General features: G+C 35.2%; 1 protein-coding gene across 10 annotated transcripts in view; it reads left to right on the top strand.

Moving 5' to 3' along the window:
- PPP1R13B (protein phosphatase 1 regulatory subunit 13B) overlaps positions 1–13,223 on the top strand; it is a 64,286-nt gene that overhangs the window by 42,361 nt on the left and 8,702 nt on the right. For 3 of the 10 annotated variants that reach the window (XM_071745428.1, XM_071745426.1, XM_071745425.1), the window contains exons 5-11: positions 3,034–3,135; positions 4,054–4,228; positions 4,635–4,831; positions 6,687–6,851; positions 7,656–7,836; positions 9,538–9,693; positions 12,944–13,113. In XM_071745428.1, coding sequence (XP_071601529.1) covers positions 3,034–3,135; positions 4,054–4,228; positions 4,635–4,831; positions 6,687–6,851; positions 7,656–7,836; positions 9,538–9,693; positions 12,944–13,113 — 1,146 coding nt within the window. The remainder of the gene's footprint in view (positions 1–3,033; positions 3,136–4,053; positions 4,229–4,634; positions 4,832–6,686; positions 6,852–7,655; positions 7,837–9,537; positions 9,694–12,943; positions 13,114–13,223) is intronic. The other 7 variants (XM_071745434.1, XM_071745435.1, XM_071745431.1 and 4 more) reach the window with 3 other exon arrangements.

Here is a 13,223-nt window from a genome sequence, read left to right on the forward strand (position 1 = left end):
CTTCAATGTGATAGGCTCATGTTTGTTATGAGAGGTGAGTGACTTCATGGATGAAATTGTTAATAACTAGTATGAACAGCACAGACTTGAGAATCCCAGAAACCAACAACCTCATTAAAGAGCTGAGAAAATTCAGCTCTCTTTGCCTTGCATAACTTGAGGTTCTGAAGAAGGACTGAAGCTGACTTTTTCCAGTGGTGGTGTTTACATGCAGATTATTAGAGGCAGACTCAGCTAATATGAAATGCTCTGAACAAATTGATTAAAGTAGATCGTGGCAAGAGAGACATTCAGTGTTTTTTGGGTTGTTTCAAAACTTATACTCTCCTGTTTTGGAAGCCTGAAATCAGCAACAGTCTCTTATCTGAAACTGACTGATTTGACATTGAAGAGGAATTCTGCTTGGTGTGGTTACTGCTTTTGCCATGTGGATGAAAAAGAACAAACTGCGAGTGAAGTTACAGGTTTAAAACTTTGCTTCCTCAGCTATTGCTTCTCTTTCCTAAGTATAATGTAGTTTTTCAAGGTGAAAGGGAGACTTGCTGGAATTCAGTGAGGTAGACATTAAAAGGTTTCTCATAGGGCATTTATAGCTAAGTGGTTAATTATCACTGTTTCCCATGTTTAAAAGATTTTAGACATTACAGTTTTTAAATGGAAGATTTTACAGTAGTTAATAACTTCTTCAAGTGAAAGTTATTTGCATTCATCTTATCATTAATCTTCTGTATTTTACATAATACAAAATAATGCATTACTTCTTTCAGGCATTTTAAGGTAGGCTTTCAAATATGCTTATTTAAAGTAAGAAAGTTTCTGAGCTTTTGGATCACAATGATTTTTTTGCTTCTGGTGCTTTTACAAACCAGTTTCTTATTGTCATATTGTACGTTCTAGGTTACATTTTTCATTTTTCACTTGGTGAAATGGCTTTTTGACTTGGAAGTATGCACAACTCCTATGCAGAAAACACTTTTTGAGTATGGATGGGTTTTTAACAAGATTTCTTAGCAGAATAAAACATTTCTCTGTATCTTGGACAGTGTTGTACTGAAAAATATTATTTGAAATAGAATGAGCTAATAATGTTGTTAACTTTATTGATGATCAAAGCAGAAAGGAGGGAAGCACTGGGGAGATCTTGCATAGTCTGATGCAAGTTGTACGTTTTTGAAACAGAGCACATGTGTATTGAGATTATATTATCAATTCACACACCTGGCCCCCACCTTTCTACTTTTAAAGTCAGTGATGCAGAGGGAAGCCATTCTGAGCCCCTTTTAAGAATTAACTACGGAGTCCAGCAGATGTAAAGGTTTAGGTTTTTTTCTGGTAGAAGATTATGGCAACACAAGTCAGCAGAGCCTGATCATGTTCTGCGAGCAGCACGTTTTTTCTGTTATGTTCTTGTCTCAAGTGAGCACATTTTGGTTTGTGGATGGCACTTGGAAAAACTTCTTTATTTTCTTACCCAGTTTGTGCATTCCATTCTGTAATTAATAATACAATATATCTGACTTATTAGTTGGTGACCACAAGTGCAAACAAGTTATTTGGCCTTAGAGAATATTGTGATGGATTGTTCTCTGTCACAGTTAATAAAAAAGTACACACTGCTAATTTAAATTTTTTAAATTCTTTCACTAATAAAGCATTGGAAGTAGAAAATTAGTGTTCTGAGTGGGTTTGGATTTTAACTTTTGTTCTAGTTCAACCACTAAATATATCTCTAATGGTAAATTTGGGTTTTTTATTTACTTCTCTACTATAAATAGTTTTTATTCTTGTTGACTAGTAAGAGGCGTTTCAGTTGTACTATCCAGAAAGAATTATAATTTTGCTCTATAATTCACTTAATAGGAATCTTTGAAGAGTAACAATAAATTTCTCTAAAAACTTTAGTTCAACATGTCTGTATAATTTGTGTAGAATGGAGCAGATCTAAAGGTTAGTGTTCCAAACCTGGCTCATTTTAATGTCTGAAGGTAACATGCATATGTTACCTGAATAATTGTATGCAGAAACATTAAATATTAATTAATAAAGTTTTATTAATTCAGGTGGAGTAAAAAAAGGGAAATGGGTTATTTTAGAAGAAATATTAATTTCCCTTTCTGATTGAAGCTTAAGGAAACAGTCCTGTATTATGTATTGGTTGGAAAACTGCTTACTTAAGTAGTAATTTTGTGTAGGAATATGAAACAAGTAATTCAAAGTGGCTGAGATATTTCAGTATCAACAAGATGTTAGAGAAGAATGTATACTTTTCTTAGAGTGAAGTGCAAGCATTGCAGGGGAGATGATGGACAAGATCACTCCTGTACTTCATAGTCTCTAGTAAAACTGTTAAAATTTTACATTGACCAAATAAATAGACTGTATTACATGTAAATATCTTGAAACAGATGTTGGGCTATTCTGAACTTACCAACATAGTTTTTCAAAGGATGGTATTTTCTTTCTGTGCAAATTCTAAAGTTGTGGTTGAACTGTGCTGTTCTAAGGTTGTGGATTTTGGTTTTCTGAGTAGCAAAGCAGATGTTTGGCAAGTGCCAGCTTCTGGAATTTGTCTTGTTCTCTGCACTCTCTTTCTTGTGATTGCATAGTGAAAATAGGTAAATAATTCTAATCACCAGCTGAAGCTGCCAAGACTGTTACACTGAAATGTCAGGGAAGGAAATAAGTTCAGATTCCAATTTCTGCTTAAAATACCTGCTTGTTTGTGTGTTGTCACATGGGTACTGTTTACCAATTATACAGAACATCTTAAATGAGCAGTGTTAAATTTAGTATAAAGGGGGTTTTCCCTTGTTCTTGTTCCAGTGCTTTCCTCTTTCATCTTCTTTTCTGCTCTTTGCTTATTCTGTTTCTGGTCTGTGTCCGTTCATTCTGCTCTGAGGTTCCTTGCTTTTTCATAGGTGTCCTCTGAGAACTGGTGAGGAGGCTTTGGCCTTCCTCTGGGGAGTGGGATTTAGCTTCTCTTTTCACTCAATATATATCAGAACATTAATGTAACATTTTTGTGTTCTGCAGGTTGGAAATCCACGTGTTGAGCTCACCCTTTCTGAACTTCAAGATATGGCAGCCCGACAACAGCAGCAGATTGAAAATCAACAGCAAATGTTGGTTGCTAAGGTAATCATTATATACAGATCATAATAAATACAGATTTCCTTCAAATAGGCAAGCATGAGGTTCATGGATACAGGAAAATGCTCTAGCCTAGTTCTAGATAGGTCAAGAAAGAACTTAAGACATCAGTTATTTTACTAAGTTAATGTAGGTAATATACAGCATTTCAGTGTAAATAATACTATAGCAAGTCAAGCCAAATCATGTATCTTAATAAAAATATTGCTAGAATTTGTTTCTTTTGTAAGGTCCACTTCATGATCTGTGCTATACGAGGCTGGCTCTGTGCTCCTCCTTAGTAGCTCATTCACTGTCATATAGTAATACCAGTGTGACGGGAGAATATGCTCACTTTCTTTATATTCTTGTGCAATATTCTCTAAGTCTCTTGAGATACACAAATCTAAGTATGTTTTCAGACTGGGAACTGGGTTTAATGTTTTGGTGTAGGTGTTACAATGTATAGTATGCTTGGGATGCAATGTATTGGATGTATTGGATGCTTGGGAGTACCTAATAATCAACCTATCAATTCTGTTGTTCTTTCTGTGGAAATATAGAAAAAGAAATGTTTGCCTTGTGTACCCAGTGGGACCATTATTTAGAACTGGAACATTATCTTACAGTAGGTCAGCTTGTCTAAAATGGTCTGTTGGATATATTTTTATTTCTTTAGGAAGCCGGATAACAGGGTTAGAAGTTCATTTTGCAACAGCAGAAGTGTTAATAGTGTCAGAAAATAAATGCTAGAGGATGCTTCACAGTTGTGTTTGAATAAGTACTCAAGCTTGGATTGGATCTGCATGTATATGTAAATTTAAAATTGGTTCTAAAAGATCTTGAATCTCTGCTCTAAGACAGATTAAGTTAACTGTTATAATACGTAACTTGGTACCTCTTGCTAAAACTTTATTTTGTCAGGAACAACGTTTACGTTACCTGAAGCAGCAAGAGCGTCGTCAGCAGCAGTCTGTTTCTGAGAGTGAAAAACTTCAAAAACTTAAAGAACGTGTTGAAACACAGGAGACAAAGCTGAAAAAAATTCGTGCCATGAGAGGACAAGTGGACTACAGCAAGATCATGAATGGCAATCTGTGTATGTGGAATTTTTTAAAGTTATCTAATTAATTTATTTTACTTTTCACTGCATGACTCACAAATAATGCTATATTGCTAGTCAATAGAGCATTGAAGTAGGATTTCAGGTAGTGGGTTTTGTCTTACAGAGGATGCTGTGCTTCTGTGAAACTTCTGATTTAACTCTTTGTTTCACATAGGCATAAAGGCAGAATAAGTCTATTCTCAAACTATTAGAAATATGACTGTTAGCAAATGCCCCTCATATGAGTATTTTTTTGTGCTTGCATATACTAGATTTAAAACTAATGTACTGTATTTATCACTGCCTGTAGAATTAAAAAAAAATTTAGCAACTTCTGCTTTGCTTAATGTTCTGTGGTTTGGTTTTTTTATATTTCTTATTTTTATCTTGTTAATTTTAGCAAATGAAATTGAGCATATAAGTGCCATGTTCCAGGAAAAGCAGCAGGAGTTACAGGCTGCAGTGTTAAAAGTGGATCAACTAACTCAGCAACTGGAGGATTTAAGGAAAGGGAAACTGAATGGGTTTCAGTCTTACAATGGACAAATGACAGGACCTGCAGCAGTAGAACTTAAGAAGTTGTATCAAGAGTTACAGGTAAGTAATGGAGAGGTGCTATTTGAATAATAGCTGTAGATTTTAAAAAGTTGTATTTATTGATCTTATCGGTGGCTGTTTTGTTCTTAGGCTTCTCATAAAGCTGGTGTATTGGGATGCTGCTGATGTGTGAGGTTGTAGTTATTAGCATATAACCCTCTTTAAAAAAGAATTTTGTTACTCTTGAAAATTATTTTTGTTGTTACTCATGTACAAAGTCTGAAAGTGTAACGAAGGGCATTTCTCAGTGCCTACTACTTAAATACTGAATGTTGACATAATCCGGTATTTGTTTGAATTTGTTTGTTGTTTTTTGTTGCTTGTTTTAGGTTTTTTAATCTAAAAAATTTATTTAATTACATTTTGCAAGGAACTGGGTGTAGCCAGCTCGCTTGTATGTCGTCTTTAACTTGGTGATGTGACTGGACAGTCAATACAAATAATTTTAAATATAAATTTTAAATTTAAAATGTGTTGTGAAAATACAGCAGTAATATCTGGTGTAAATAAATAAAATACATAAGAATTAAATAACACATTTTAAAAGAATCATTAAAAGTATAGGATGCACTTTATTTACTGCAGTATATAGTGCACTATAGCTGCAGTATATTCATACAGTATTTATTCCCTGTATCACTATCAGACATATTGCTCCAAGGAGACTGTTACATCTAAAGTGTAGTTCTCACAAGAGTAATTAAACATTCAATTTACTTTGATATTTTGTCCAGCTTTTATGTTTAAAAGTTACAGAAAACTTAATTGTGTTCCAGTGTATCAGGATTTGAGGGCTTTTTTTATTTACTCATGTACTTTTATTCTGATCAAGGCAACAGCTCAAGTATATATGTTTAATATTTTAAAATTCATTTAGATTTCAAAATTAGCCTTGCTGATTTGTTTATATGAGCAAATACAAGATACAAATTAATTAATTTTCATGAATTAAGAATAAGAGTCCTTTTGCCCTCTTTTTTCCCCTCTCCCCTCTTTTTTTCCCTTTTCCTGTTTCTGCAAGGCATATCTGCCTTTTTTGTATTTCTGAGCACAGAGGTGCTTAATAGTTTGAGATTTCCTTCTTGTGCTTCACAGTGATCCCATACATGTTTATCAAGACTTAAATTTACCTCAGGTTTTTTTTGCATGTAACATTACTATGAAAATTGGAACACTGAGGCAATACTGTCAGAGTTATTAAAGGATGAAAAAATGCCAATGGGAAAACAAGAGAAACAATTATAAAGACTGTCATGGTTTATTTAAACCATAAAGGTAATCCCTCCCCTAATCTACTGGAAACCTGCTGTAAAGGTTTCTGTTTAATCCCTGTCTGGAGAGGAAATGTGTGCCCAGTCCCTGCAGTTCAGTTAACATCCCATCCAGATGTCAAGAAGTTTCATGAGGAACTAAAACCAGAATCAACAGCAAAATTTCTGTTACAAGTTTTATGTCACTTATTTTTCATGGCAGTCAAACTGTCTTGATTAAACATGGCATTTAAAAAACATTTTCTGTGACTTAATTTTTCACAGTGGAATTAATTTCTGAAATGTCCTTATGCCCAATTCTTCAATTTCTTTACTATAAGTGGGATGCAGTCTACATGTATTTAATAGGTATCCACTAGTTCATTAGGACATTCTTTTGCTGTTTTAATTTAAGAGTTTTTCATGGTTGCAAATGCTATTTTGACAGGCTGTGTGGAAGCACAACATCAGAGATGTCAGAACAAAGTGCAGACTCAAGTTGTTTTCTGTTTTTTCACACGGCATTAAAAAACAACTTGACAACAGACAAAATGAAATAACTGACCTAAAACTGATTTTTCTCTTTTTTTTTTTTCCACCCTAAGATTCGAAATAGGCTCAACCAGGAGCAGAACTCCAAGCTCCAGCAGCAGAAAGAACTCCTAAACAAACGCAACATGGAGGTGGCAATGATGGACAAGAGAATCAACGAGCTGCGCGAACGACTGTACAAGAAAAAAGTTGAGGCACGTCAAAAAGAAAACATTCCTGTAAGATTAACTGTTAAAAGGGCCACACTTTAGTTTACCACGACCCTATTAAAACTACAGGGAATCTAACTTTTTCCCCTCTGAGTAATATAATTACACCTAAAGAGCCTGTGTTAAAAGTAGCTGGCTTCTTAAAACTGATAGTTTCCATAGCTAGCAGAAAACTGTTAGAGAGAATGCATTTCCTTTTATTTTTCTTCATGGCACAGACCATACTGTATTAAAAATTATAGTAGTTCATATTTCTAGGAAGGGAAGTGCGATTATGGGCTATGTTTAAGAGCATAAGACCATAAAAAGCCCAGGTTTTAGCAAATACTGATCTTAGAATACGGAAAATTGATGAAAATATAAATGATGTGATTTACTTAGTCTTAATAGTTGTCTGAAATTTTGAAAAGAAAGCAGTTGCAGCGCAGACTGCTTATCTAAGGACTAGACAGAGGAATTCCAGGTTGCCATGTGTATCCCTAGCTGGAGGTATTGCTTTAGAAAAAAAATCCCAAGCATATTTGATCATTCAAGAACTGATTTTATTCAATTTTCCTAAGAAAGGCACAATGGAAGAGACTTTACACCGATCAAGTTTTTTACGAGAAATGTATGTGCTGTTACTGAGAAATTTAATTTTTGAGATGTTAATTTTAGGGAATAGATTTGTACTTTTTCTGGATTAGCAGTAGCATGAAGTATGATAACACAATTAAGGTTTCTTAGCATGTTTCCAGATAATTAAATTTAGACTTCCTGTTTAATGTCTAGATTAAATGAAAGTTCACGTTTTAATTTGTCTGAATTTTTTAGTTGAATCGTATTAATGGAACTTCATCACCCCAATCATCCTTGAGTGCTTCAGGAAGGGTGGCAGCAGTAGGACCTTACATCCAAGTCCCAAGTGCTGGCACTTACGCCGTACCAGTAGATCCAGTTAAACCACAGTCTCTCACCATTGCTTCTAGCTCAACACACGGAAGATCAAAATCTGGTAAGCACTTAAGTGTGGTGTTCATTAATGCACATGGTTTGGAAAGGAGTAATAAAGAAAACAAGTAATTTTAGCAGACCCAATGTTGGCATAATCTCTGTAGTTGAAGATGTAAGTTTTAGATGCCCTGTTCTGTGAACTGGATATTAGTCATTTGATAAATGGTGGTTTTGCCTCTTTCCATGTTTTTTTTTTTTAGGAGACTTGTTTTCTTTGAAATTTTACTAGCTGGTACACAGCTATAAAGAGCACATGTTCCACCATACATTCTGTCTTCTGTTTTTAATAGCTTTTAAATTTGTTTGTGTTCAAATACAATATCAACTTTTTGACAAACTATATTTTAAACAAGTATTTATGATATGTTGCTTTTTGTCAAGTAAAACAAAGCTAGTGAGCAAGTAAAAATAATATTCTCAGAAGAAAACTAAATAGGAGAACAAATATATTGGAGGTTTTTACTCCAACTGAGAATTGGTGGTGCTTGAAGCATTTCTGAAATTGAGTAATCTTAACATTGATGCTGTTTACTTGTTTCTGTCTTCATTAGTGAAGAAGCTGCCCCTTCAGAGTACTTCCCAGAATTTTATGTCCAAATTGGCTCTCATTTCTCCCATAATTACTAATTCCATCTACATTATAATTTTTTAAAAATTATTATTTACTTTGGAGACTGAAGGAAGCCAGTCATGACATTTGTGGCTTAAGTTCTCATTCTGGTAAAGCTCTCCTCTCTGTGCACATCTTGGCAAAATTAGAATTCTTAATAAAAGGTTAGCTAGGAAAATGTACATGATGGAAATAAAAATGCACAATCCCATGAGTTTAACCACAGTACTTAGTTTACCTGGTCTCCTAGGAGGTATCTAAAAATGAGGTAAGCCATGACCACCAGAGTGGAGTTTCTGCAATATTCACTTACATCCCAGTGGTATAAACTGAATACTCCAGCAAGGCTTGCAACGTGCTTCCAAATGGGGAAGAGGAGATGGAGGGAAAACAGTCTGAACCTCTCTCTAGGAAGGAATGACAGAAATGTCTCCTAAAAATCCAAGGCCAGAAAGTGAAACTGTCCATACAGAATATAAAAACCCTAATATTTGGAATTCAAAGGCTTAAAAGTCTTTTCCACTGAAATTAGTGATTTAACAATAACTTTATAGTTTAATTTGACAGCTGTACATACCCCTTCACTGTGGTTTTATGGAAATTTTTGAGACTATGGAATGATTGAATTGCAAGTGACAGGCTTGAAACAGTTTGGGTTTCAGACATGAGGATTCCTCTTCCACATATGGGAAGTCATCTCATGACTTTCAAGTTCCCCAACCAAAAATAATTCACAGTTTTTAAAATACCAGCTTGAGAAGATATAGATACCCACTTTTAGACCTAACCTCAGGAGGTTACAAGATATCTGAATGATAACTTTGTGGTTTTATAGAAGTAATTATTTTACCTTAGGACTGACTTTGTGTTGATCGCTCTGAATGTACTTGAATAAAGTCCATAGATTTATGTAAGGAGAAGCTTATATGCTGCCAGGAAGAAATTATGAAATACTTTTCAACTGTCATGCTTTTATTTCTCATTATCTGAGTGTTCCTATTCTAATTTCTCCATTGTCATTGTTATAATTTCTCCACCACTTTTTTTCTTTCTTTTTCTGTGTAACTGGATCTGCCTTGGTGTGTCCGGTAGAGACAGACTGTGGGTGTGTGAAAAAATCTCCAGACACCTGGAAGGTTTCTGATTTAGACATAATAGTGGATCCTATTCTGTCACCTCCCACTTCTCTTCAGTCTGCTGCTCACAATGTCATCCGCCTGGCACCTACTGTCTTTGACACCCAGCACTGTGAGTCCGTAGAAGATCTCTGGCTAGCTAAGAACTCAGTTTTTAATATGGTCATCTGAGCTCTTGCATACAGATGCATATTAAACAGCATCTTTAGAACTTGTGTTGTGGTCTAGCATGCAGAAGATGCTGTTGAAATGTAAAAATTGTTGAGAAGTTGCTTTTTGTCTTTGAAGAAAAAAGTTTTGCAGCAAATTCATCCCTGGAGTACTGGAGTAGTGTACTTGGGATGAGTTTTCTTCATTGAAAATTCTTGAAATTTTCTAATGGCTATGAGAAAATATATGGTCATCTCCAAAGCATGTTTTAGTATATCTCAGATTAGATAGATGTACTAAATACAGGTTTAGCCTGAATACTTAGTGGTAAACTCTGAGTTTCCATGCTGCAGTGGCCCCAGAGTTGAGATAAAAGCTCACTCTGTCCAAGTCAATAGCAAGAATTTTGCTGACTTCTAGTGGACAAAAACTAACTTAGTTTGTGCTTCAGTTGCTACAGTTAAGTATCTCGGACCCAGACATAGGCATTTATTTAAGTAAAATCAGAGAAAATGCCCAGAACCTTTTTTGTTTGTAGGTCAAATTTATGTAAATACCAAATGGACTGATGGGAATTGAAATACACAGAGCGTTCGGTAGTCTTGCAGGCAGCAGACAGCAGGGTACATTTGGGAAAAAAGCATCTGGTTGGCTGAAATGGCTCTGGGGTGGCTGGGAGCAGGAGCTAGTGAGGGCTTGTCAGAAGGGTGTTGCCATCAGATGGGCAAGAGTGCCTGGGACCTCAGATAGCAGGAGGCTGTTTGGTTGCCTCCTCTTAGCACCCATCGCGCAGGTTCTGGCGCCGTGCGCTACAACTGCAGATTGCAACAGCAGCAGCTCAGTGAGGTGCATGAGAGCTGGGCTGAGCTGTGGGAGGACGTGAGAGGTACACTCATAAAAAATGCCTGGTAGCTGGCAAGTCTGCCAGATGGTAATATGAAGGACATGAAGGTGGGAACAGTTACAATCTGATGTTTATGTAAGTAGAACAAAACACAGAAGCTAGAGAGAGAGGAGAGAGAGAGAGTTTAAATTTACTTGCAGTCTGTTACCTCAGAATCTGGGAATAAACGTGCTAATATTTGGAATTCAGAGGCTTACAAACAGTTTTTGTATAACTGTCTTTCTCATGGAAGAGTGTGGGCTTGTATTTGCAGGTAAGATAATTAAATTCTTGAGGATTTTTGCTGTTGTTTCTGTAAGTGCTTTCTTAATAGACTTCTGGCAAAGGTGCTGTCATGTTTAGTGTGACTCAGTTAACAACACCTTTTACTGATCTTCAGAAAAAAAGTTTTACTGAACCATACCTTATAGGAGTTATGGATCATTCTGTATTTTGTGCAGTGTTACTTCAGTGCAATACTTTAAAACTTGACATTATTTTGGGTCAAAGTGTTTAGACAGTCATTTTTTTTTGTCTTTGTCTTCATAACCAGAAGATTACAAACAAAGCCCCCAGCATACCCAGTTCTTGGATGTTGCCAGTACTAAAGCTGGCCTCATTACTTTACTTCCTGGCAGTTTGCAAATGTGAAAAGTAATTTCTGGACAACGTACTGTACTCTCGGTATAAAAAAATATGTGTTAACCCTATTTAAATGACCAAACACAAAAATACTCTTTCTTCAAATTTACTGCCTCTCAGAATTCAAACACAGTTAATCTCAATTTAAAAAGTTAATACAATAGAATGTGTATAATATTAAGGAATGGTTTGGACATAAAATTGAAAGATATTTAGTATGGTAGATTAAATGCAGAGGTATTACTTATCACTTTTAAGTAAGCAAAAAATAGTGATTTTTAATAAGCCTATAAATAGATTTGTGAGCTAGAAGAGTGAATTTGTACTCCCCTAATGAAAACATTAGGTTAGTGATGAAAGAAACCTTCAGGTTGTCATTTCCATGGGGGGAAATAAAATGGATACCGAAGAGGATAAGACTTGTGGATAGAAAGTAGAGTGGTAATGTTAAATTCACTGTTATTAGAATGTTCCTATTCATTCTTAAGATTATCTGCTATACTAGACAGAGGATGGCAAAGAATTGTAGAAATAGCCTTGCTGATTCTATTTTCTAGAGGCTTAAAAATGTAATGGGAAACTTTGCTATTAAATAACTGATTTTCATTTGATGTTTTCTTACTGTGGGGTCCAGAAATCTCAGTAGATCTACACACACATATCCCCCTCCATTTTAGTTGTTATCCTCTATTAAAATTAGTTACGTGCTACATGTCATTCTTGCTGAACCTGAGTGCTCCACTAAGATAATTACAGGTATCAGGGAAGGAGAAATTATCTCTGGTCTCCTTAGAGACACCTGAAGTTTAATCTTTTAAAGGCAAATCAAAGCGTTGAAATCTAACCAGGGATCTATTTAGTTACTACATAACAGATCCAATGATCAGACTATTCAAGCTTTCTTGCTTACTTAAGAAAACTTAAACTAAATCCTCTCATGCAGTTAATAAAGTCACATATCAATGCACTTAGGACTTCATTAAGGATTTGTTGCCTCAGCTGATGTGCAGCTATGCATGCTTTTTGCATATGAAGATGATTAAATTCCTTGACTTGTATCTTGACACTGTGACTTGAAGATGTCAGCTGATTTTTTAAATGTCTTTAAATCTTTGGGCCAATTCTAATCAGGTGACTGTGTTGAGGAAAAGCAAAAGGTAAGTTAACTGCCACAAAAGAATGTGTGCTTTTGTTCCACCCCATTGTTGAAATGAACTTTTACATCCTGTTATGATTGAATGAATCTAATAACCACAGTTTAAATTTGGAGTAAGTCCACTCAGAGCTTACACAGGCTTAACATTTAGCTTAACGTGACAGTCTCTGGATAATACCAAAAGAAGCATGTTTCTTTTGTTTCATTTCAAGATGAAATGTTTCTGTAAGGATTTATGTTCTGAATTTGTTAGCCTTTTAAATAGTAGAGTATACAATGCTGAAATCAAAATTTTAACCATCTTTTTTTCTATAGAAAATTTCAATGCAATTTGAAAATCAAAGTGTAGTGAACAGCATATTATATGCAATGCTTTGGCTTCCAGTAGTGATTTCTGACTCAAATATGAATATGATTTATCTCATTTCTGCAATCAAATTAATCCTGCTGTAATCCATTTGCATGTTGTTTTGCTTGTTTACAATGATGGTGTGGTTTATCTTAAATATAGTATTTTTTTCTGTTTTCAAGCTAATGATGGAAATTGGCCAATACTTAAACAGAGCTCAACCCCTGTGGTAAAAACCCCTCAGATCTCCAACACAGACTGGAAAGAATCAAGCATGGATACTGCTTTAAAACAAGGATCTATATCCAGCCAGCCATTGCCAACTTCAGTACTAGGAAGTACTGATAAGCTGGTGGGTTTCTTCTGTGATATATTTATAGATCTGTTTTGCTGAAATTACAAACCTTTGGCTTCCATAGCTGTAACTTCAGTAACATACACATTCAGTTTCCCTGAATTATT

The sequence above is a fragment of the Heliangelus exortis genome, chromosome 5 (assembly GCF_036169615.1).
Source record: "Heliangelus exortis chromosome 5, bHelExo1.hap1, whole genome shotgun sequence".
Classification (NCBI taxonomy): Eukaryota; Metazoa; Chordata; class Aves; order Apodiformes; family Trochilidae; genus Heliangelus; species Heliangelus exortis.